The sequence below is a fragment of the Schistocerca serialis genome, chromosome 9, assembly GCF_023864345.2.
Source record: "Schistocerca serialis cubense isolate TAMUIC-IGC-003099 chromosome 9, iqSchSeri2.2, whole genome shotgun sequence".
NCBI classification, from domain to species: domain Eukaryota; kingdom Metazoa; phylum Arthropoda; class Insecta; order Orthoptera; family Acrididae; genus Schistocerca; species Schistocerca serialis.
In genome coordinates, this window is record NC_064646.1 from 92,362,835 (window position 1) to 92,387,854 (window position 25,020).

Here is a 25,020-nt window from a genome sequence, read left to right on the forward strand (position 1 = left end):
CAATGCAGGCTGCTATTCTCCCATGGAGACGATCGTAGAGATGCTGGATGTAGTCCTGTGGAACGGCTTGCCATGCCATTTCCACCTGGCGCCTCAGTTGGACCAGCGTTCGTGCTGGACGTGCAGACCGCGTGAGACGACGCTTCATCCAGTCCCAAACATGCTCAATGGGGGACAGATCCGGAGATCTTGCTGGCCAGGGTAGTTGACTTACACCTTCTAGAGCATGTTGGGTGGCATGGGGTACATGCGGACGTGCATTGTCCTGTTGGAACAGCAAGTTCCCTTGCCGGTCTAGGAATGGTAGAACGATGGGTTCGACGACGGTTTGGATGTACCGTGCACTATTCAGTGTCCCCTCGACGATCACCAGTGGTGTACGGCCAGTGTAGGAGATCGCTCCCCACACCATGATGCCGGGTGTTGGCCCTGTGAGCCTCGGTCGTATGCAGTCCTGATTGTGGCGCTCACCTGCACGGCGCCAAACACGCATACGACCATCATTGGCACCAAGGCAGAAACGACTCTCATCGCTGAAGACGACACGTCTCCATTCGTCCCTCCATTCACGCCTGTCGCGGCACCACTGGAGGCGGGCTGCACGATGTTGTGGCGTGAGCGGAAGACGGCCTAACGGTGTGCGGGACCGGAGCCCAGCTTCATGGAGACGGTTGCGAATGGTCCTCGCCGATACCCCAGGAGCAACAGTGTCCCTAATTTGCTGGGAAGTGGCGGTGCGGTCCCCTACGGCACTGCGTAGGATTCTACGGTCTTGGCGTGCATCCGTGCGTCGCTGCGGTCCGGTCCCAGGTCGACGGGCACGTGCGCCTTCCGCCGACCACTGGCGACAACATCGATGTACTGTGGAGACCTCACGCCCCACGTGTTGAGCAATTCGGCGGTACGTCCACTCGGCCTCCCGCATGCCCACTATACGCCGTCGCTCAAAGTCCGTCAACTGCACATACGGTTCACGTCCACGCTGTCGCGGCATGCTACCAGTGTTAAAGACTGCGATGGAGCTCCGTATGCCACGGCAAACTGGCTGACACTGACGGCGGCGGTGCACAAATGCTGCGCAGCTAGCGCCATTTGACGGCCAACACCGCGGTTCCTGGTGTGTCCGCTGTGCCGTGCGTGTGATCATTGCTTGTACAGCCCTCTCGCAGTGTCCAGAGCAAGTATGGTGGGTCTGACACACCGGTGTCAATGTGTTCTTTTTTCCATTTCCAGGAGTGTAGGATGTTCATCAGCAGTTCTTGTTTCTTGCAGTGGTGTTATGATTAATTGTTTTTCTTTAAAGAGTTTACTGAATATTTATGTTTTCTTGTTTTCAAGTATTTTCACACAGAGCTAAAGACCTACAGAATTCTTAAGCCTACTTTTCATTTCCTTGGAAATGGAAGATACGTTACTTCCTGGACTAAAATTTCTTTCAAAGTGCATGTCCATTGTTGCTAATTGGTTGAGTTAGGAGAGCCAGTTCCCTAAAGGTACTACTCGAGGTTCTTAGCCCAGAGGAAAACGTTTCTTACCCCACGATAGACTAACAGACTTTAATCACTTAGCCGCTTGTTGCAAGTCAGAAGCAATGTGGATTTTTTTTAGTTGTTTCCTCCGTCCTCTTCCTTTCTCCTCACTTTCATGAGAAGGCCCCAGCCTAGGGACCGCTATAGGTGCTGTATATTATTATTATCATGGTAGTTAAACCATAGGAATCCCATCGGACCGTAAAATATTGTTTCATTTTAAAACAGTGCAGCAGTTTCTCTACGCCATTAAGTTTAATATCTGTAGCACTAATCCTTACAGTAATGCGAGAAGTATATTGGGACAGTACTTCTTTATCTTCCTTCATCGAGGATTATTTGATAACCGAGTTCAATATTTCTGCTTTTGCTTTGCCACCTAGAATTCATTTACCGTGTATTCCACGGGTGTCTGGACACATGCTTTGGTACCACTGATGGCTTCTAAACAGAACCAGATATTATTTGGCTTTTCTTACAGATAGTTCTATAAGATTCTACTACTGTAGTCATTATAGCTTTATGCATTGCCCCCTTGACAGCCAAATGTGTTGCATTAGGCATGTCTATATCTATGGCCCTAAGTTCAGTTTTATCTCTGCTTTTAAAACGTCGCTGTTTCTCTCATAGTTTCTCTACAGTGATTGTGTCAGGGAGGTCCTTCCATAAAGTACTGTTCTACTGGATAAAGAACTTGAATTCGTCTTAGAGAAGTAACAAGACTGGCTTATTATCTGACTTACTAAATGTGTAAATCATCGTACTTATTTTAGTTGTCCTTTGTTCCATAGCAGTCACTGTTACTACAACTGACTCATGATTATTGATACGAGATAAGAAGTCCTCAAAGAGATTATATTGTTTGCAATTAGGTCGAATATATTTCCATCGTGGGAGGGGAACCGAACTACTTGATCTACATAGTTATCAGAAAAGCCATTAATAATGTTGCAAAAATACCTTGTCACGCTTAACACTTCCAAATCTGTAAATTTTCAAATTTGGTTTTTGGGTGATTAATATCTCTTCTAGCGATGACAGTACGATCGGGGAAAATTCGTAATGGTGAACTCATGTGTACTTCTAACGTTTTCGGTTATCTGTAGTGGGTGACTCCGATAATCAATAGGAAATCCCATTATACGTTTATGCCACCCCTGCTGATGAGTCTTGCCGAATCGATGTCGCATTCAGCATATGTTTACTTCTCGGTGGACTGTTCAAATGTGTGTAAATTCCTAAGGGACCAAACTGCTCACGTCATCGGTACCTGGACTTACACTGTATTTAAACTAACTTATGCTAAGAACAGCACACACACCCATTCCCGAGGGAGGACTCGAACCTCCGGCGAGAGGGGCCGCGCAATCCGCATCTCAGTGGATTTCTTACCTATTGTCACAAAGACGCAAGCATCATATCCCTTTAGACTATCCTTACGGTGTACACCTGCATTTACCCCCCTAAAATCTCACTGGTGTCAATTTCGGATTTAACCAAGCTATTTGTACATAGAAGTATACAAGGATCAGCCAGAATGTTATGACCACCTACCTAATTGGCGCCGATAACAGCGACGACGCGTCATGGTATGTAAGTAATGAGGCCTTGGTAGCTCGCTGGAAGGTGTTTGCTCCACATCTGCACCCACAAGTCACCTAATTCCGGTAAATTCACGGGAGGCGGTCGATGAGCTCTGACGCCACGTTCAGTCACATTCCAGGTGCGTTCGATCTGATTCAGATCTGGCGAGGTTGGGGGAGAGGGGCAGCACAGCAATTGGAACTCTCCACTGTGTTCCTCGAACCACTCCATCACAATCCTGACCTTGTGACATGACGCATTATCTCGTTGAAAAATGCCATTGCTATCGGAAAACACGATCGTCATGAAGGGTGTGCGGGGTCTGTAACAAGTGTATCATACTCTTTGGGCGTCATGGTGCCTTACACGAGCTCCAGACAAAGCATGGTTGCCCACGTGAATGTTACCCAGAGTATAATGGAGTTGCCACCAGCTTGTCTCGGTCCGCAGTACAGGCGTCAAGGAGCTGTTGCCCTGGAAGACGACGGATTCGCGCTCTCCCATCACCATGATGAACGAGGTATCGGTAATCATCATACTATACAACGATAAGCCACTGCACCAACTGCGGATGGTCATATGTCCATTTCAGTTGTAGTTGCCGATGTCGTGGTGTTAACATTAGCGCTTGCATGGGTAGTCGGCTGCTGAGACACATCATTAGGCGTGTTCAGACACGCCTGTACTTTGCCCAGAATCAAAGTCCGATGTTAGTTTCGATACAGTTCGCCGCCTGTCGTATTTTACCAGTCTGACCAGCCTTCAACATCCAACATCTGTAATGACAGGTGGCCACCCACACCTGCAACGTCTGGACGTGGCTCCGTCTTGGTTTCGCCACGTGTTGAAGACACTCACCAGAGAACTCCTAGAACTCCCGGCAAGTGGTTCAGGCTGATCAGCGTGTGAGTTCCGCTGCTTATTAGGTCTGTTTCAAACTCTGAGACTTCACTGCAAAGGCTTCGGTAGTTGTTTAACAGGATTTTAATTGTTTTATCTGTGATGACTGTTTTTTGAATATTACCCTACTATTTCGGTGTGTGCGGCATGTTTCATCATTTGGAATCGATGGTGAGTCTTCCGGGCCAAATAAACCTTGCCTGCACTCCACACACGTACAGCCACCTGCGTTGAGTCTCTGAGTGTTACTGCACAACAGATCCACTTATAGGGAACCCTTCAATACTCAGTTCTATGTCGTAGTTTGAAGTGGCTACAGCATGCTTTAGAAATGTTATCTCTGGTTCAAGGCTACTGCTTCACTCAGAACCAGAGGGCATCGATAAGGTCTGCGGACAGAGCTACAGACTGTGAGCTTCGTAAGAACTCCGTGAGCAAAGCTTGTCTTCTCAATTATCTCTACCAGTTGCTGGATTGATATAATTATGACTTCCAACACCAGACGACAGACATCATTCGTTACAACGTGCAACACAATCTGTAGTCGGTTACACCTTGTTTCCTCAATGGCTGTCGGAACTGCATCTTGAACTTGTTGAATGATACTAGACGTCTACATAGAGAATGCGCAAGGTGGCTCTCCCCAATCTCTTGCTGCCACTTGCCCAAAGATTAATATTGTTCGCCATACTTTCAAATTGCCGGATTAACAGTCTCCTTACAACTGTATTTACCGCTCTTTGACAACGGACAGTAGGTAAAGCGCGTTTCACTGACTCAATTTGAATTTCGGTGGAAGACACGTTGCCGCACTTGTTGGTTAGGGAAATGTGTGTAATATCCTTTGTCCTGCTTGATCCCCGTGTCCTCTGTACAGAACCTGTAGACATATTGCTGACATGGCACTCACAGTTTAGTGGACGAGCCGGGTATCATGGATGAATGGCAAAATAAGACCAGATCACTCTTGCTTATAGTATTAAATCTGATAACGGCCGGCCGCTGTGGCCGAACGGTTCTAGGCGCTTCAGACCGGAACCGCGCTGCTGCTACGGTCACAGGTTGGAATCCTACCTCGGGCATGGATTTAGGTTTAAGTAGTTCTAAGTTCTAGGGGACTGATGACCTCAGGTGCTAAGTCCCATAGTGTTCAGAGCCATTTGAACCATCTGCTAACGGATGCCTAGAATTACAAGCCAGTATCCCAAACCTTGTATGGAGCCTAGAGTATATTCTAGATTCAATCACTGACATTCCAGAAATACAGGTAGAACAGATTCTTTCAAAACTCAATAAGGATTTAGGAAACAATGTTTGTGATAAATACAATATCTTGCAGGCAGTAGTTGCAAGTGAGCATATTGACACCACTGTAAAATGGCACCGGATTCGACATTAGGTTGAAGCTGCAATAACTATCACAGCGGAAAAATGTGTAGGCAGCATATCCAGGGCGGAGTTTATGTCACTGACTTGAGCCAGTTTCAGTAACTGAGCAGCTACAAGAGAGTCGAGAAAACCTGCGCAGTTTCCTTCGTTAGTATCGAGTACGAATGCCTATAGTTTTACCTGTGAAATAATTGTGAAGTCTGCGATAATCAGACCAGAAAAACAAGAAAAACGTCGTAGTTATGTTCGTTTTGGACAATTTGTGGAATGGTGTAACTAAGATACTGGAAACAACGCGTGAATAAAAATTCTATTTTCACAGTAATAATTGTTATACTAATGGGTAATATGAATCTGAATTGGACTCGAACCAAAATAAGTTTTTGAAGATATAGCGATTATTTGAGGCCGTTTATGTACTGGAATATGACATGTTACGTATCCCTGTGGATCTCCTCACTACATAAATCGATAGTGGAGAAAGGAAAAGCTGTAAAAGCGTGTATTAACAAAGTGACGATAGATACCGGATAAAGAAAATTACATAAATTTTGAACAGAAAGGTACGCAGCTGCATGACTATCAATATCCTAGATTTCAAACAAGTACCAAGCAAAGTAATGAAGGCTGAAAGATGGAAGGTATATAGAGGAGATAGATAAAGAAAAGTAGAGTTTAAGGCATGATTATGGGATTGCAGAGTGGAACTGGATGAAGAGGCGTATGATGCTGCATGAAGTGTTTTGCAGAGAATGGAAAGACCTGAGAGAGAGCAAGACGTATGTAGTAGACGATATTTAGTCAAAATCATTTAAACGTTTTGTAGAACCAACCACAACACAGCTACTGTATTTGGCATGAAAGAAATATGAGACACTCGTAATATCTGACTCCAAGAAGAATGTAATAAATCGAATCCCGAAACAGATGTGTGTGCTGAAAGATATGAATATCAGACAGGTACTAATTTAATGAATCACGTTTTGCGAAAGTCTAATGCAAATTATTTACAGAACCGAATAAAATGTTGTAGAAGTCGACCTCGGTGCAGATTAGAACACGTGATCTACGGGTGAACAAAACTGCTACCATTACAACTACCACTCCTAGTAGGTTCCTGGAATTCAGGAAAACGCGATACAATCATGTTACTACTATCCTCTTGAAGGCAGACTGAAGGAGGCAAACCTATATTTACGAGGTCTGTAGATTTAGAGAAAGCTTCTGACTGTTTCCACTCGAATACTCTTTTCTAAATCCTAAAGATAGCAGAGGGAAGGGTTACGTACAGCTTATAAAGAAGCCAGATAATGATCGTAATAAAAAGCTATATATAACTTGAAAGGTGGTTCATAGATACGTACAACTTATCGTTTAAAACTACTACTGTACTGTGCTACATATTGTACACAGTAAAAACTATTGCTGATCATTTAGCCTTCTCCTCATTGGTACACCCTGTACTCAGCTGCTCCCCCCCCCCCCCCCCCCCTCCCTGCGACTGAGTATATGCCACAACTTCGTCATTTCGTTTCTTATTCCCGAAAATTGTTACACCCAGGTAGTTGTATAAGTTGTGACCGGCTTCAGTTGTGATCCGTTCCTTGATTTTCTGGTTATAGGATCGTACTTACCTTCGTTTGTCAAGTGCACGGTTTTAAATTTCCGAACACCGAAATCAAGTGGCCTGTCTTCGCCCCCCTGTCAACTCTTGTCAACATCGGATTGAAGTTTTATAACTGATTGTCTATCAAATTCCGCAAAACGCTGAAGAACAAGCAATATTTCGTGGCCGTCTCTACCACACAGACAGTATGAAAAATTTATTTAACTATGAAAACAAGCAGTTCCCATTGAGCAATAGTGGGGTCTATGAAATCATTTGCAGAAAATGTTGCTCATATTGTATGGGAAAAACAGGTAGATTAGTGTGCAGGAAGCTTCAAGAATGCCATAAGAGCTGGAGGCTGCAGTAAACAGACTCCATCTTTGCTCTGTATGATCTGTAAACCGTATGCACTTGTGCAGTATATGTGAAAATATAGCACTGTGGGTATGACGGGTATAAATTGTCACTGCTTCAAATACTGCACATCAAGAAATACCGCAAATACCATCGTGGGTACCTAGAGGGTAAGTAAACAGACTATGTTAGTCTCCACTTAACTAACGCTTCTAAACCTCACTGATTATCGAATGAAACGATGTAAAGTTGTGTCGTACCACGAGGGTTATTCCGTATGTCATGACAAGTACGGCATGTCGTGCAAACGTGTCAGATCACCGTAAGCGCAGTAGATGCACTCGAAATCTCGTGGGAGACAATACCGAAATCAACCGACAGAATGAAACAGCATGCCAGAGTGGCTCTATACAAGCGCTTGAAACATTCCGTGTGAGATTAGCCGTGCTACAAGATGGATCCTCTTTACCCAAGCCACCCACCAGAACTCAGTCCATGCGACTTCGACTTCATGCCACAGGTGAGGAAACAATTGCGCGAGAGGCGCTTTGCAAAAGGGGGAATGCCCTCACGGCATTTGGCATTTCGGTGACAGGTGGCACACATTCTTGGCAGTGCCAAAAGCATTGAACGCGTGTCTATCGTTTCAGACTTTACCGTTACCTCCTACATTGGAACCCTATTTTATATTGACACTGACTTACAAAATGCCGTACGGGTTCAATGCACATTGTGGAATTCTCATATAGTTACGTTACCAAAAGATACGCCACAGTTGCCTTGTCTCATGGATCACCAAAATATAAATCGATGGGACAAACATTTATTGATTTATTTATTTATTTATTTGAGGACATTATTATGGAAATGGAAGAGGATTTAGATGAAGATGAAATGGGAGATACGATACTGCGTGAAGAGTTTGACAGAGCACTGAAAGACCTGAGTCGAAGCAAGGCCCTGGGAGTAGACAACATTCCATTGGTACTACTGACGGCCTTGGGAGAGCCAGTCCTGAGAAAAGTCTACCATCTGGTGAGTAAGATGTATGAGATAGGCGAAATACCCTCAGACTTCAAGAAGAATACAATAATTCCAATCCCAAAGGAAGCAGTTGTTGACAGATGCGAAAATTACCGAACTATTAGTTTAATAAGACGAGCTGCAAAATACTAACACGAATGGAAAAACTGGTAGAAGTCGACATCGGGGAAGATCAGTTTGGATTCCGCAGAAATGTTGGAACACGTGAGGCAATACTGACCCTACGACTCATCTTAGAAATTAGATTAAGGAAAGGCAAACCTACATTCGTGGCATTTGCAGACTTAGAGAAAACTTTTGACAATGTTGACTGGAATACTCTCTTTCAAATTCCAAAGGTGGCAGGGGTAAAATACAGGGAGCGAAAGGCTATTTACAATTTGTACAGAAACCAGATGGCAGTTATAAGAGTCGAGGGCCATGAAAGGGAAGCAGCGGTTGGGAAGGGAGTGAGACAGGGTTGTAGCCTGTCCCCGATGTTATTCAATCTGTATATTGAGCAAGCAGTAAAGGAAACAAAAGAAAAATTCGGAGTAGGCATTAAAGTCCGTGGAGAAGAAATAAAAACGTTTAAGTTCGCCGATGACATTGTAATTCTGTCAGAGACAGCAAAGGACTTGGTAGTGCAGTTGAACGGAATGGAGGATATAAGATAAACATCAAAAAAAGCAAAACGAGGATAATGGAATGTAGTCGAATGAAGTCGGGTGATGCTGAGGGAATTACGTTAGGAAATGAGACACTTAAAGTAGTAAAGGAGTTTTGCTATTTGGGGAGTAAAATAACTGATGATGGTCGAAGTAGAGAGAATATAAAATGTAGACTGGCAATGGCAAGGAAAGCGTTTCTGAAGAAGAGAAATTTGTTGACATCGAGTATAGATTTAAGTGTGAGTAAGTCGTTTCTGAAAGTATTTGTATAGAGTGTAGCCACGTATGGAAGTGAAACATGGATGTTAAATAGTTTGGGCAAGATGAGAATAGAAGCTTTCGAAATGTGGTGCTACAGATGAATGCTGAAGATTAGATGGGTAGATCACATAACTAATGAGGAGGTATTGAATATAATTGGGGAGAAGAGGAGTTTGTGGCACAACTTGACGAGAAGAAGGGACCGGTTGGTAGGACATGTTCTGAGGCATCAAGGGATCACAAATTTAGTATTGGAGGGCAGCGTGGAGGGTAAAAATCGTAGAGGGGGACGAAGAGATGAATACACTAAGCAGACTCAGAAGGATGTAGGCTGCAGTAGGTACTGGGAGATGAAGAAGCTTGCACAGGATAGAGTAGCACGGAGAACTGCATCAAACCAGTCTCAGGACTGAAGACAACAACAACAATATACCTTATGAATGTATTATTTTTTTTAAATTTAGTGTTGGTAATTAATTTCTTGTCGGTTTTATATTTTTTGCTGTAATCTAATCTCGGTGACGTTGACAAATGGTTCTTACTAGGCGTTCTGCCGAGTCGTTATTTGCGCTTTATGCATAGTATTTCCAGCACTTACCAAGGCGCAAGTACTAAGATGGAACGTCTTTAAGGTAGAACAAGTGACGCTGGAAAATCTGCGGAAGGACAAGCGAACTGTAGTTCCGGCAGCAGGCAAGGGCAACACTACGATCCGAATGTCTCGTGCGGATTGTAATAATAAGATTTTCGATCTTTTGAGTGACTTTGAATACACATACAAAAAAAAGATGCTGATCCAACAACGTTTTCAATCACGACACAAAGGAATTAATGGTATTTAGTTGCTAGTGGACATTGATTTAGATGAATAGGGAAGTTGAAAATTTGTGCCATACCAGAATTCGATCTCAGGGCTCCTGTTCGCGAGGTACATGCTCTGACCACTAAGCCATCCAGACACAATGGTCAACGCCCCTGCACGGACTACCCTGGCAGGTCTCCAGTCAGATCCAAATTCTCAACTTTTCCGCACACTACTGATATAGTACCCCTGTCCATTATCGTCCTTATGGTGTTTTGCCGATTCCCGTACTAGCTTGAGCGTGGTGTGCATCTGCACTGAAGGGATCATTGGCCAGCCTCGCCTTAATTAGGTAAGTGGCGTCGGACATGTTGTAACCTCCCCACAAAAATTTAAGAAAATATTTAAATGTTAATCGTCATCATGCTAAACGTAACCTCCAAGTAGAAGTAAAAGAAAAGTCTATGATAATGAAAACGAGCCAAATGTTTGGTGCCCATAAAAATTATAGAATAATTATGACCCAAATGTAAACTCGACACAAAAATTGAAAAATGAAATTTAATCATTAAACCCACAATAATAGGGCAGCATCGCTGACCTTAGACCCTGTGCAATAAATAACCTGATAAATTGATTCTGGGAGGAAAAACATAGGAAATATTGTTTCAATTAGAATGATTCTTTTCTTAAAAAACGATTGCTTTGAAAACAAAATTATTATTGGGGCATTTCTTAAACAAATTAATTACAATTAACATATGTTATTGGCTGAGCGCAATGCTGCTTCATTACCTTTGATAACAATATACGTCGTCCTGAATCGTGACCAGAGACCCATGTCGACTCCCGCCGACTCCTCACACACAACTTCCGACTCGCAACTGAACTACATGCTCTCGCGACTCGCTACGTACAACTACTGCACTCACGCGCGGTCAAGCGCAGACTAGCAACGTTAAATAACTCTCTGGTCAGAGATTCTGTCATGTCTCGCCATCGCTGCTAGTGAATACATACGTGTTTCATAACCCTCCACTGGGGGGGGGGGGGGGGGGGCAAAAATTTGGCAGCGATGGTAAGTCATTTGGACTTGCCATGAGCAACAAATTTTTTTCTTAACTAATTAACTTTACAATCACAGAATATTCAGATGTAGATCATGAAGTAAATGTGGTGCACATGCACCGAGTACAAAATATATATATACAATGAGTCCAAAACAAATGACATAAGTGCACACGCACTGAAAAACTCTTTAGTATTTTCACAACAAATAAACATAATGGCAAAAAATCATGTTGACAAGTGACATAAGTGCACATGCACTGTAGTTCAGAATATATGAGCAAATCAAAATGTACATACAATGAGCAGTAATCATGTTAGAAAATGACAAAAGTGCACACGCATTGTAATTCAGAATATATCAGCAAATCACAAAATGTATATACAATAAGTAGAAATCATGTTAGAAAAATGACAAAAGTGCACACGCACTGAAATTCAGAATATATCAGCAAATCACAAAATGTATATACAATAAGTAGAAATCATGTTAGAAAAATGACAAAAGTGCACACGCACTGTAGTTCAGAATATATCAGCAAATTGAAATGTATATACAATGAGTAGTAATCATATTAGAAAATAACAAAAGTGCACACGCACTGAAATTCGAAAAAAATGTATACGCCATGAATACAAATGATGTTAGCAAAAAAATGATTTTCACTATGTTACAAGAATTAGGATAGGAAAGGGAAGGATTGTATCATGGTTGTAGTACTTTAGGTTGCACGCAGCTGCACTGAAAGTCCATATCTTTCCACAGAAGTACGACACCAAGTCAGACAATCTGAAGTTCTTTTCCCAGAAGTATTTATCAGCGTATCCAAGACACTGAAATGTTGCAGTAATATTCCATGTTATCATTTTGGCAGTACATCAGGTACACCAAACAGTGGGACCATAATAACGTCTCCATCGCTCACGGTGGTGGACAGCATGTCGTGTCAACACCACGCTCTTTACAAGGCATACCAACGTAGAATTAGTGCAAAAACCAAATATAGTGCTCCATGATCAAGAGGATATACAGGAAAAATGAATATTACAGCAATTCAGGGCAGTTAGGTCAGAAAGTGAAGGACATTAAGGCGCGTACTAGTCTTCGTTGGGAATTACATTAGTAGTTTGCGGCATTCATAGCCCAGTTATTGAACATTTCTGTACCGTGTATGTAGTATTACAGAAAGTTGTTCATTAATTGATTTACAGACAACATTTTCATTGGTCATTTCGATACCGTAATCAGTAGCGTTCATTTCCCAGTTACAAAGCATAATCAGTAGCATTCATTTCCTTGTTACAAAGCATAATCAGTAGCATTCATTTCCTTGTTACAAAGCATAATTAGTAGCATTAATTTCCTAGTTACAAAGCATTATTAGTAGCATTCATTTCCTTGTTACAAAGCATTATTAGTAGCATTCATTTCCTAGTTACAAAGCATTGTTAATTAATCATTGGTCATTTAAATACAGTAATCATCTCAATGCAGTAATCAGTAGCATTCTTTTCCCAGTTACAAAGCATAATCAGCAGCATTCATTTCCTAGTTACAAAGCATAATTAGTAGCATTCATTTCCTAGTTACAAAGCATAATCAGTAGCATTCATTATTCAAGTGACATATTATTCATAGCTGATCAGCATTACTCAGAACTCTCTTAAACTGGTATTATTATTTGGGACTGGTAATACATTTTTTGTTAGCAATGCATTGCTTTGGGTAATTATAGGGGAAAGCAAGAAAAAAGAATTGCTTCTGGGTTGTTGCTGTAAATGAAAATGTGTAACGTCATTTGTCATGAGTCCGCTGTTGCAAGATTATGAAACAAGTAGAGTATATGTAATCACATTCATAAATGATATAGATTTAATGAACAACTGCTTATAGCACATTAATTTCATAAATAATTTCTCCTCCGAAAATATATAAAAAATGGATTATTAAGCTGAAAGAAGAAATGCATTTTATGCTGAAAAGTAGTGAACTTCGAATTAACAGGTAGTGAAATGTGTATAAAAATGTGTTCCATAGCTGTCCTTTCCAAAACCTTCCGTCATTATACTATGCAATATAACAGCTGCTGTCAAAGCAAACTACAACAAATACTTAAATAACTACATAGCATAAATACATAACTTCAACAATATCCTCATCTGTAAAGAAAAATCTTCATTATCCATCACTTCATTATCATAACTCCATGATTATCATCACCTGTAAAGAAAAACTTCATTATCCATAGTAGCATATTCTTCATCATTATTCATCAGCATTCATTATCATCTGCATAAAAATCACTTCATTATTCATTACATAACTATTCCGTATCTCTAGCATATTTCATCACTAAAACCAAGATGTGTAGTTCTGTCTGACAGCTTGCATCAATCGCCTTGTATTCTGAAAGAAAAATTAGTTAACACTGCTATTCTACGATGCGTATAGTATATTCTTGTTAATGCTTGTTAATCCTGATCCATTTACTCTTCATCACGAGGTTTGCATCTTCTTTTGTTAATTCCGAATATGAAATTCCCATTTCAGTTTAATTTATTTCATTTACGCATCATTTCTTTCTGAAATTGATGAACAAAGATTAATGTCTTGCATTTACATCATATACTCACTAAATAATGACTGGTTTATGATAACATAATTAAGCATACAGCATACCATGACAGAAAACGTAATATGAAAAAAAAGTAGACAGTGTTCAAATGCAAAAATGTACACAGAATATCACAATGCAGCAGCAAAAAATGTAAAACAGTCACGATCTTGAGATATCATAGGGCAAAAATGTCAAAGTCAACTGGTGTGTGTTATATCTTAATTATTTCACAGTGCATATGAAAACAATCGTACATACATAAAAAAATGATGACAAGAATTGTGACCTTCTTTGAGTTCACCTTGTATGTTGTGTAGTTAGTAGAGGGGGGAATTAAAGACTTTAATGGAGAGAGAATTTAATAAAATTAATATGTCACTAGATAAAATTGCATAATTATTCATAAGACACGTAACTTTCTCTGAAAAAAATGTGCACAGTCTGATATGTAACTACAAGAAGAGCGACCTGCTAACCTTACCTTGCCGGGCACTTGCCAAGAAAAATATGATAATCGTCAATAAGTAGTCACATAAATATAATTGCATAAGTGGTCATAAAATGTGTAAATTCATCTGGAAAAATATCCACGGTCTGATGTGTAACGACAAGAAAAGCGACCTGCTAACCTTACCTTGCCGGGCACTTGCCAAGAAAAAGATGATAATCATCAATAAGTAGTCACATAAATATAATTGCAGAAGTAGTCATAAGTGCGTAAATTCATCTGGAAAAATATCCACGGTCTGATGTGTAACGACAAGAAGAGCGACCTGCTAACCTTACCTTGCCGGGCACTTGCCAAGAAAAAATATGATAATCACCAGTAATTAGTCATGTGAATATAATTGCATAAGTGATCATTAAAATTAGTAAATGGCATCATAGCATGTTAAATCATAAAGTGTCTTCATTCAATAAAGGGTTTTATATTGGAGACATGGTGGTTGCCTTTACTTTTTCTGGTTCTCAGAGTTTCGACGTGTACAACATTGGGGTGAGGAATGCTGCGAATCCGATATGGACCTGCGTATAGAAGTTCAAATTTACTGCACTTACCTTTTATTCTGCTGGATAAATAGTGTGTACGTACTAATATCTTCTGTCCAATGTGAAAGTCACGGCGTATACAAACTTGTTTTTGCTGTCTTCTCCGGCGCTCTGCGGCACGTTTGATGTTGTTCAGCGCAATGTTAATTATTTCATGGTGTCGTAGTCGACGAGATGTAGGAAAGTTTACTAATTCTGTAATTTTGTTAGGTGGTTCAACATTTTTCAGTATAACAGGCGGAGATAGCATAGTGGATTCATTTGGAATGGAATTAATTACATCTTGGAATGAGAATATGTGTGTGTCCCAATCAATATGTCTTTTGTGGCAGTATATTCTACACAGTTTACCAATTTCTTTCATTAATCGTTCACAGGGGTTCGAAGAAGCATGGTACCTGGATATATATAGATCGGAGAAATATTTCTAGTTCGTAACATACGTGTCCATATAGCAGATCGAAATTGTGGTCCATTGTCAGAAATTACTTTCAACACATGCACTACATGAAATAGAAAATGTTTTACAAATGCTTTCGAAACGGTTTTTGCAGTAGCTTTGCGTAACGGAGTGAAGGTAACAAATTTTGAAGTGAGTTCAACAGCGACAAAGATGTAGCAATAACCTCTATTAGTTCTGGGAATCGGACCAAAAATGTCTACAGCGGCCATGTGTCTTAATTTAACAGGTACAATGGGATATAATGGAGGAATATGTGAAGTGGTGTCTGACTAAGCTTTCTGGCAAATTTTACATGACGCTAAAACTCGTCGAATATGTTTCTCCATGTTCGTAAAATAACAGTTCTGTCTCAGTATAAGAAAACATTTTCTAGCTCCTTAATGTGCGTAACTTAAATGAGTATGCCAGATTAATTTGTTAACCAGTTCGTCAGGAATGCGTAATAACCAATTGTTGCTGTCAGGGTGAGAGCGGCGAAACAGAATGTCATTGCGGACAGTGTAATGGTTCCTAATCGTAACATTATTCCTATCTTACCAAAGGTGTTTAATTACTTTCCACACGTTGTCTTTACTTTGCTCTTTTGCTATGTCCTGTAATGACGACGAAATAAAATTTTCGAACGCAACTTGCTGAGTATACATGACGCTGAAATTTGCTTTGCAGAAGTTGGTTGCGATGTCATGCTGATTGTTGCTGAGAGAACGAGATAGTGCATCTGCTATAATATTTTGTGTGCCGGGAATGTGAACTATTGTAAAATTAAATTCCTGTAGATAAAGTTTCCATCTGCTTAATCTATCGTGTGTGAATTTAGCTGAAAGTAAAAAATGTATCGCTCTTTGATCTGTGTAAACGGTGGTATGTCTTCCATAAAGAAAGTGCCTAAATCTCGTAAAAGCCCAAACAACACATAATGTTTCCAGTTCTGTAACAGAATAATTTCGTTCAGCAGGTGACAGAATGCGGCTTGCAAATGCGATGTTTTTAATTATTGTAGAACCATCTTCTTCAATTTCCTGAAAAATATGTACGCCTAAAGCGGTGTTAGAACTGTCGGTGGCAATGGAAAAATTTCTAATAAGATCTGGGTGCGATAAAAGTGGTGCATCCAACAAGGCGTGTTTCAAGTTCATAAATTCAGAATGTGCTTGCTTATCCCAGGACCAAATAGTGTTTTTACCTGTCAATTGGCATAATCTACGTGTGTCTAAAGCAGAGTGACGAATAAATGTATGAAAAAGGTTAATTAATTCCAAAAAGCTGCGTAGTTGTTTTTTTTTGTTGTAGGAACAGTAATGTCACGTAGAGCTTGAAGTTTTTCCGGATCAGGCGGAATGCCTTATGCTGAAATTACGTGTCCAAGAAATTTTTATAGAAGTTTTGCCAAAGTGCGATTTACTGAGATTAACTGTGAGTCCTTGTGCATGGAAGGTTTGCAACAGTTGTTCTAAAATCAGATTGTGTTCAGACGAGTTAGCTTCTGTAATAAGAATGTCTTCAACGTACGTCGTGATTCTGTCGTTAAGTTCTGTCGGAAGTATTGTGTTCAATCCGCGAATAAAAGCTGCTGAAGAAATAGTTAAGCCGAACGGTAATTTACAAAATTGATAACAGTCACCAAATCAGAGAAGAGCTGTATACTTTCTGCATTTCGGATGAAGCTGAATTTGCCAAAACCCCGATTTTAAATCTAATGTAGAATAAATAGCAGTACCATGAAATTTTTGTAGAAGTTCTTCTAGTGTCTGTGGTCGATCGGTTTCATTAATAATTATGTCATTGATGTGACGTGAATCAAGTACGAGGCGAAGTGAGCCATCTTTTTTCTTAACAATATGTAGCGGGTTTATGTACGGACTAACTGCCGGTTCAATAATTCCTTGGTCAAGCATATCTTGCAATTCTTTCTTAACTTGCTCTCTATAAATATACGGAATGGGATAATGCTTGGCTTTAAATGTGTCGTGCTGTTTGACTTGAAATTCATACATAAATCCGGACATAGTACCAGGAATGTTGTCAAAAACTGGAGCTTGCTGTAAAAGAATTTTGTGTAGTTGCGTGCATTCGTCGTCTGTACTTGCACTGCTTTGTTTAACTTTGTCAGAAATCATCTGCATTACGTCGTAGTCAGCTTCGTCTGGAGTGTTATAGTTATGTACATACGTATCTGTGAACAATGTGGAATTACAGTCTATGTTACGTGATACGGAAATGACCTCTGTGCGATTAATTGTTTGTTCTTCCGCAGATAGTGAGTACTGAAATTCTAAAGCCAATTGTACATTTTCATCCTTTAGCATTAAATAGGAATTCTGAAAATCGATAACTGCGTCGTGTTGTACCAGAAAATTCGTACCTAAAATAATGTCAGTCGTCAATAACGGAATAATCCAAAAATTTGAGTGAAATGTGTGACCTGCAATGCAAAATGATAAATGTGTCTGTAATTTAACGTCTACTCCCTTATTCGATACCGCTCCTTTCACTTTCGTTTTACCTAGTGGTAATGTAGGATAGGTATTCTCTTTGTTACACTCGTTGAAAGTCTCTTCATTTATTACTGACATTGGTGATCCAGAATCGATTACTGCTGAAAATTTCGATGAACCAATTTTAATTTCGATGACAGGATGTGAAATAGTTTTCTGAACAACTGGTCTTTCCTGCAAAAGAGTGTCTCTGATATCGTCAAAAGTAATTACATTTTCGTGAACAATATTCTGCGTGTCAAAACTAGTGCTTGTGTTACTGGAAGATGCGACCTGTACAGTATCTAGTCAGATTCTATCTGACGTGTTATTAGTTTCAGGAGGATTCTGTGGCATTTCGACTATTTGAACTGTTCTGTGATTTCTTCCATATGTATTACACTCTGGATGATACCTACTGTCTGGTTCATTCATCAAAATATGTTATTGCTGATCATTTTGCTGCTGGTACAACCGACTGTTATTAAACGTTTGTTGGTAATTATGCTCATTGTTTTTACGTCTGTCGTGATAGTCATTCCTATACGGTGCATTGCGATAGGAATTGAAATACTGTCCTTTCTGTACGTAATTATTTCCTTGCAGCTGTGCGTTACTATTTGTTGTACCAGGGACTATACGTGCACGCGGCGAAACATTAAAGCCTGGTTGACCTTGTGCATTCCATTGTTGGTTAGGTATGCTAACTGGCTGACTTTCATGCTGTTGTGGTGGAAAACGTCTATTGTTACTAAAATGTGGTTCCTGTTGCTGAAAATTTTGACGATATTGATAATTAGAATTTTGTCTGTTATTAAAGTTCTGTTGGTTGTCATTCCTAAAGCGTCTATTACCTTTACTATTGAAATTACGTGACTGATCGTAATTACTGTAAGTTTGTTGGCCTTGGTTATTATGTGAAAAATTTTTGTTTACAAATGAATAATCAGATTGCTGTACTTCCAGAAGCTGTAACAGATCTCTGAATGCTGAAATATTTTCCTTCTGCTGACCCGTTAGAAGTGACACTCTTAATGACTGGTAATTTAGAAATGCATAATTGTATGAGTGCAGATTCACTATAAGGTTCACTTAAGTACTGGTTTTGTTGTACCATATGCTCAAAAAATTGCGTGACAGTGGGAAAATTGGAGTTCTCATAATTTGGTAAACTAATTAATTGATCTTTAATTCCGCGCTGTGTCGTCTTCGACCAGTACGCTGACAGAAAAGTATTCTGAAATTCTTCTACCGAGTAACATTGCCTCGCGATCGGTCTCATACGAGTTGCCGGTTTGCTTTCCAAAAAACTGCAAATAAATTCAAGTTTATGGATTACGGGTCAAGTCGGTGGAAAAGCAAAACTAAATTGTTGTATCCAATCCAGTGGGTGAATCTGCATTCTGTCATTTTTAAACAGTTTAAATTTTCTCACTGACAGAAAAGGTTTGTAATCAAAATTATCGTCTCTGTATGATGGAACAGGTTCAGGATTGTAAGAGAATCTGTTGAACTGTGGTTTTTCGGAATCTAAGACCCATACTCTCTGTAGATTACCCAAATTATACGCACTGTGTGAGTCTGACAAATGTTCACTAAGTGGCGTCTGCTGTGATGTGTTAAACCCTGAAACATTTTTTATCTCTGTTACCTCTTGCTGCAAACATGACAATTTTCTACGTGGGGTGTTATTAGATGAACCGATCTCATTGATCGTCTGTTGCAGATTTTGAAATTCAGGTGTTTGATTAAGTGAAAACGGTGAGGTATCGTCTGCTTTGTTGTCATTATTCCTTTCAATAACGTCAATACGACTGGCTAATTCATCACATTTTTCAGTCAGTATTTTTACCTGATCATCGGTTTTAGTGTCAGAGGCATTAATCTGTTTTTGCATTTTACGTGTGGTTTCGTTCAGTTTTTTAACGTCAGCTTTGATGTCATCGGAATCCTGTGTTAGTTCTAATTGTTCGATTCTGTCGGTCACTGTTTGAATATCTACTGTGTGTGTATCTGTTTTTGATTTAAGATCAGAAATCTCATCACATAATTCGGTGTTCAACTGTTCGATGGTATTAATTTTGTCCGATACTGTAGCAATATTGTTGTCTACGTATGTTTTTGCCTTTGCAAACATTTTACGTTTATCTTCTTGTCTCTGTGCAGTGATTGTTTCCATGACTTGTCGTTTTACTTTATTTTGATCCTGTATAAATTTGCGGAAACGCGTATCACTGTTTTGTATGTGGTGATTAAAACGCTCGTCAATCTGAGTGTTCTGTTGGTCGAATTTCGCGTCAATCTTTGCATCCATTGTGTGCGAAAGTTCTGCTCTCATTAATTTAAACTCGTCGCGTAATTGTGTTGCCTTTTCAGAGCATTGTTTACCGACTGCGCTAATTTCCTCTCTAAGTGTTTCTGTTGTAGCTGTTTGCATATCCCTTAATTCTTGAGCGACAGATCTAATTTCTTCGCTACTTTTCCTAGCACAAGCCTCAATTTCCTCGCGTAATTGTTCCTTAGTATGATGACATTGTGCGGCAACGGCTCTAATCTGATCACTAAGCTGCCTGGAATTGTTGTCTAATTTTTCATTTAACTGTCTGGAATTGTTGTCTAATTTTTCATTAAAGTGTTGTTTGAGATTTTCGTTATCTTGTTTGTTCTGTTCTCTAAGTTGTCTGAAATCTTCACTCTGTTGTTTGGAATTGTTATCAAATTTTTCATTAAACTGCTTAGTCATTTGTAGCAACAATGCCATAATTGGATCCGACCCAAAATCAGCATTCCTATTCTCTGTGCTTTTTAATGGTGTACCTGCAATTGTCACGCTTTGTGTGACCATTAGGTCATTCTGTGATTTACAGAAAGGTTTGCTAGTCGAATGTACACTGTCAGTCACTATTTCGGAATTAAATGAATCCGTCGTACTTTCAGTACACAGTCCACTTTCATTAGAAAAATTTGTCTGTACGTTACTTGAATTTTCCAAACCGGGTGTGTTAAGCTGGGCAGCGCTCATTACAATAGAGCGCCCCGCGTCATCAATTGTTGTCAAATTAACAGAGGAGACAATTGAGTTCGCTTGTTCATCATTAAGACACTGATTGTCAGTGAACGCAGGATTGTCATCATTACACTGCGTGTCACAAGTACTATCAGTGAAGTTGTTTAAGTCGGTTATTTCACTCATTATACCTCGCGATGCACTATTAATAGTTTTTCGCGGCATTTTTACACAAATCACACTTATTCACAAATGAAACAAAGACAATGCAAAATTCAACAAATACAAGTACAACAAAGAGCAACGAATTGCCGATGACCTGTGAAAGAAATTGACAAAATTAGTAAAAGCGTTGCGCCAAATCCTAATTATATTTAAGTATATGAGAGCAGATATCTGATTGTTTCTTAGAAGATTCACAAAGAAATACGATCCTGGTCCGGATGTCGCCAAGTGTAACCTCCCCGTGGTTTTAAGAAAATGAAAAGAATTGAATAGAAATGCGAATAGTGCCAAATGTTAGCTTCCCACAGTAATAAAACTCAATGATAATAAAAATGTGCAAAAATGTTAAATCCCCACAAAATTAACGTTAAGATCAACCTGATAAATTTTGTAAGGGTAGCATCGCTGACCTTAGGCCCTGTGCAATAATTAATCTGATAAATTGAAGGGCAGCATCGCTGACCTTATGCCCTGTGCAATAAATAACCTGATAAATTGATTCTGGGAGGAAAAGCATAGGAAATATTGTTTCAATTAGAATGATTCTTTTCTTAAAAAACGATTGCTTTGAAAACAAAATTATTATTGGGGCGTTTCTTGACCAAATTAATTACAATTAACATATGTTATTGGCTGAGCGCAATGCTGCTTCATTACCTTTGATAACAATATACCTCGTCCTGAATCGTGACCAGAGACCCATGTCGACGCCCGCCGACTCCTCACACACAACTTCCGACTCGCAACTGAACTACATGCTCTCGCGACTCGCTACGTACAACTACTGCACTCACGCGCGGTCAAGCGCAGACTAGCAACGTTAAATAACTCTCTGGTCAGAGATTCTGTCATGCCTCGCCACCGCTGCTACTGAATACATACGTGTTTCAATGTCCGGAAGATTGGTTCAAATGGCTCTGAGCAGTATGGGGCTTAACATCTCTGGTCATCAGTCCCCTTGAACTTAGAACTACTTAAACCTCACTAACCTAAGGACATCACACAACACCCAGTCATCACGAGGCAGAGAAAAACCCTGACACCGCCGGGAATCGAACCCGGGAACCCGGGCGCGGGAAGCGAGAACGGTAGCGCACGACCACGAGCTGCGGACATGTCCGGAAGAACAGACATCAGATACAGAAGTTTTTTGATGTTTGGTGGTGGGGGAGAGCGTGGAGATAAAAACTGAAGATAGAGTCCAAGGTTGGATTACAGCAAGCAGTTTAAAGTGATTGTATCCTGCAGTAGTTTCACAGAGATGAAGAGGCATGCACAGAATCGACCAGTATGGAGAGGTGCGTGAGACCAGTCTTCAGACAGGAGACTGCAAAAACTTAGGTGTCGCGCAGAGTAGAATACAACTGAATAATACAGGAGTCTTACCTTCCTCACATCGGGCCAGTGACGCTAGCGCCACGAAAAGTACAGCGAATGCGGCTGCTCTGGACATCATGGTGGCGGCGTCGCCAGCTGAGCGTTTTCTGGTGGTACGGGAAGAGCAGACACGTCGTTTTAAACATGTGATGCCTCCCACCTGCGCGACCTTTGTGGCTCCTCTGTCGTGAGGCGCAACCGCGGAGGTCAAGTGTACGTGCAACCAAGAGGTGCCCTGTGGTCGTTTACTGCAGTTCCGAGGAAAGGCATTTGCACGTCAAACTAGGTAACCGCAGATGGTGGCTTCTCTCCAGGGAGGGCAACACATTGCTTCGTGAACTGCTGCTTGGGAGATGGATTGCCTAAGAGCTCCGACACTTCACAGAAGACAATGGGTAACAGCTAAGATTTACATCTATGTATACGGGCCGAAAACTGCTACACGGTACATAGCGAAAGGTACCTAGTTTAAATATTAGCCATGTGCAATCCTGTCCCAATTTCGCATTGAGCCAGCACTCTCTGTGTGCCACTGTAATGTCCTCCCTAACCTCTCTCACCGAATCCTCGTCGTTTACATGCGAGAGACCCTGAGGTGACGTTAGTCATGGGACAGCGATATGAAGATATACAGATGGCGGTAGTATAAACGTACAAAAGGGCAGTACACTGTCGAAGCTGTCATTTGTAATCAGGTGATACGTGTGAAAATGTTTCCGGCATATTTGTGGCTGCACGACTGGAATTAACACACTCTGAATTCGGAAAGGTCATCCCTTTCGGGAATCGTTAGAGAATTGAGTATCCTGAGATCCACAGTGTTAAGAGTGTGCCGAGAATAGCAAACTTCATGACCTCTCACCACGGACAACGCAGTGTCCGACAGCCTTCACAGCGGCGTTTGCGTAGTGTTGTCAGTGCTAACAGACAAGCAGCACCGCGTGAAATGAGCACAGAAATCAATGTGGGACGTACAACGAACGTATGCGTTAGGACAGTGCGGCGAAATCTGGCGTTAATGGGCTATGGCAGCAGACGACCTATGCGAATGTCTTTGCTAACAGCACGGTATCACCTACAGCACCTCTCCTGAGCTCGTGACCAAATCGGTTGGACCCTAGACTACTGGCAAACCGTGGCCTGGTCAGATGAGTCCTGCTTTCAGCTGGTAAGAGCTGACAGTAGGGTCAGTGTATAGCGCAGGCCCCACGAACCCATGGACCCCCAAGTTGTCAACACGGCCCTGTGCAAGCTAGTGTTTACACCACAATGGCGCGGTCTGTGTTTATATGCTATGGAATGTGTCCTCTGGTCCAACGAAACCGATTATGGACTTGAAATTGTTATATTCGGCTACTTGGAGACCAGTTTTTACGGATGACAATGTGCCATGTCAACGGTCCACAGTTGTTCGCGCTTGGTTTGAAGAATATTCTTGGCAATTGGAGACAGACACCGATCCCATCGAACGTTTATGGGACATAATCGAGAGACGAGTTCGTGCACAAAATGCTGGACCGGCAACTCTTTCGCTATTCTGGACGACTATAACGACGGCATTGCTGAATATTTCTGCAAGAGGACTTCCAATGACTTGTTAAGTCCATGCCACATTGAGCTGCTGCACTACGCCTTGATAGAGGAGGTTCGACACGTTTTTAGGAGGTATTCTACGGTTTTTGTCCCCTCAATCTACACGACGCTGGCGGCAGAACGGATGCACAGTGTTCATTGAATACTGATTCCTTACGTTTTCCCTAAGAAAATTAGCGTGAACAATGCTGCTGTTCTTCCAAATATTTCCTTTTAAATTCGCTGTATGTCACTGGTGCACTCTGATAAACAACATGTCACTGAATACGCACCCCGAATGTGGGCTGTTGTCACTACTTGATTTGGGCTTCGAACACTGTGTACTCACTTTGGCTAATGACCGTACGCTGGTTTCTCTTGTAATGTTGTGCAGTATGGAATGGCCATAATTTAGTGCCACGTATCGCGCTGTGCTCACATGCTCGGTGCAGGTTCGATCACGCGCAACGTCGTAGAAATGCGTATCTAGTCTCGCATTGGCTGTACTGAGTACAGCATTATTCGGAAGAGTCACCTTTCCTGACTTCTGATTGCCTAGATTTGAGAATCCACGTCCTTCACGTTTTGCACACGTAAATCACTTCCCGGCAGAGAAAGTAAAGAAGTGCATGTTATAGATATTAAATAAAGTTACAACTTTATTTCACGGACTATTTCATCACGAACTTCTGTAATAGATTGTGAAAACAAAAGTGACGGTTTAAAAAATGGGAAATATAGGAGAATCTATTTCCTCCCCCCCAAGTAAAACCCGAATACATTCGATGTGCGACGAAGTCATATTGTGTTCATTATAAAGAAAAACCTCCATTCTATAGTGTAACGAAATTTTCTTTCAATATAACTTGTGTAAGTTTTCCTCGTCGTAGTAACAATCCAGTTTAATAAGCGCTTCCTGTGATCCGACGATGCGATGTTGTATGAAGCAAACATGAGACAAAAGAAACTCTGGATGAATTATCAAGCCTACTGTTCGATGGTGAATTCCGCTGCCGGAAAGCTAATTGTTCACCTCGGTCGGAT

At 40.9% G+C, this 25,020-nt stretch overlaps 1 protein-coding gene across 1 annotated transcript in view; it reads right to left on the minus strand.

Annotated features, from left to right (window-relative positions):
• Nucleotides 1-22,500, minus strand: part of LOC126419249 (serine protease inhibitor I/II-like) — a 60,067-nt gene extending 37,567 nt beyond the window's left edge. The window contains exon 1 of the mRNA XM_050086405.1: nucleotides 22,414-22,500. Within this exon, the coding sequence (XP_049942362.1) occupies nucleotides 22,414-22,483 (70 nt within the window). The 5' untranslated portion in view covers nucleotides 22,484-22,500. The remainder of the gene's footprint in view (nucleotides 1-22,413) is intronic.
• Nucleotides 22,501-25,020: the final 2,520 nt, after the last annotated feature.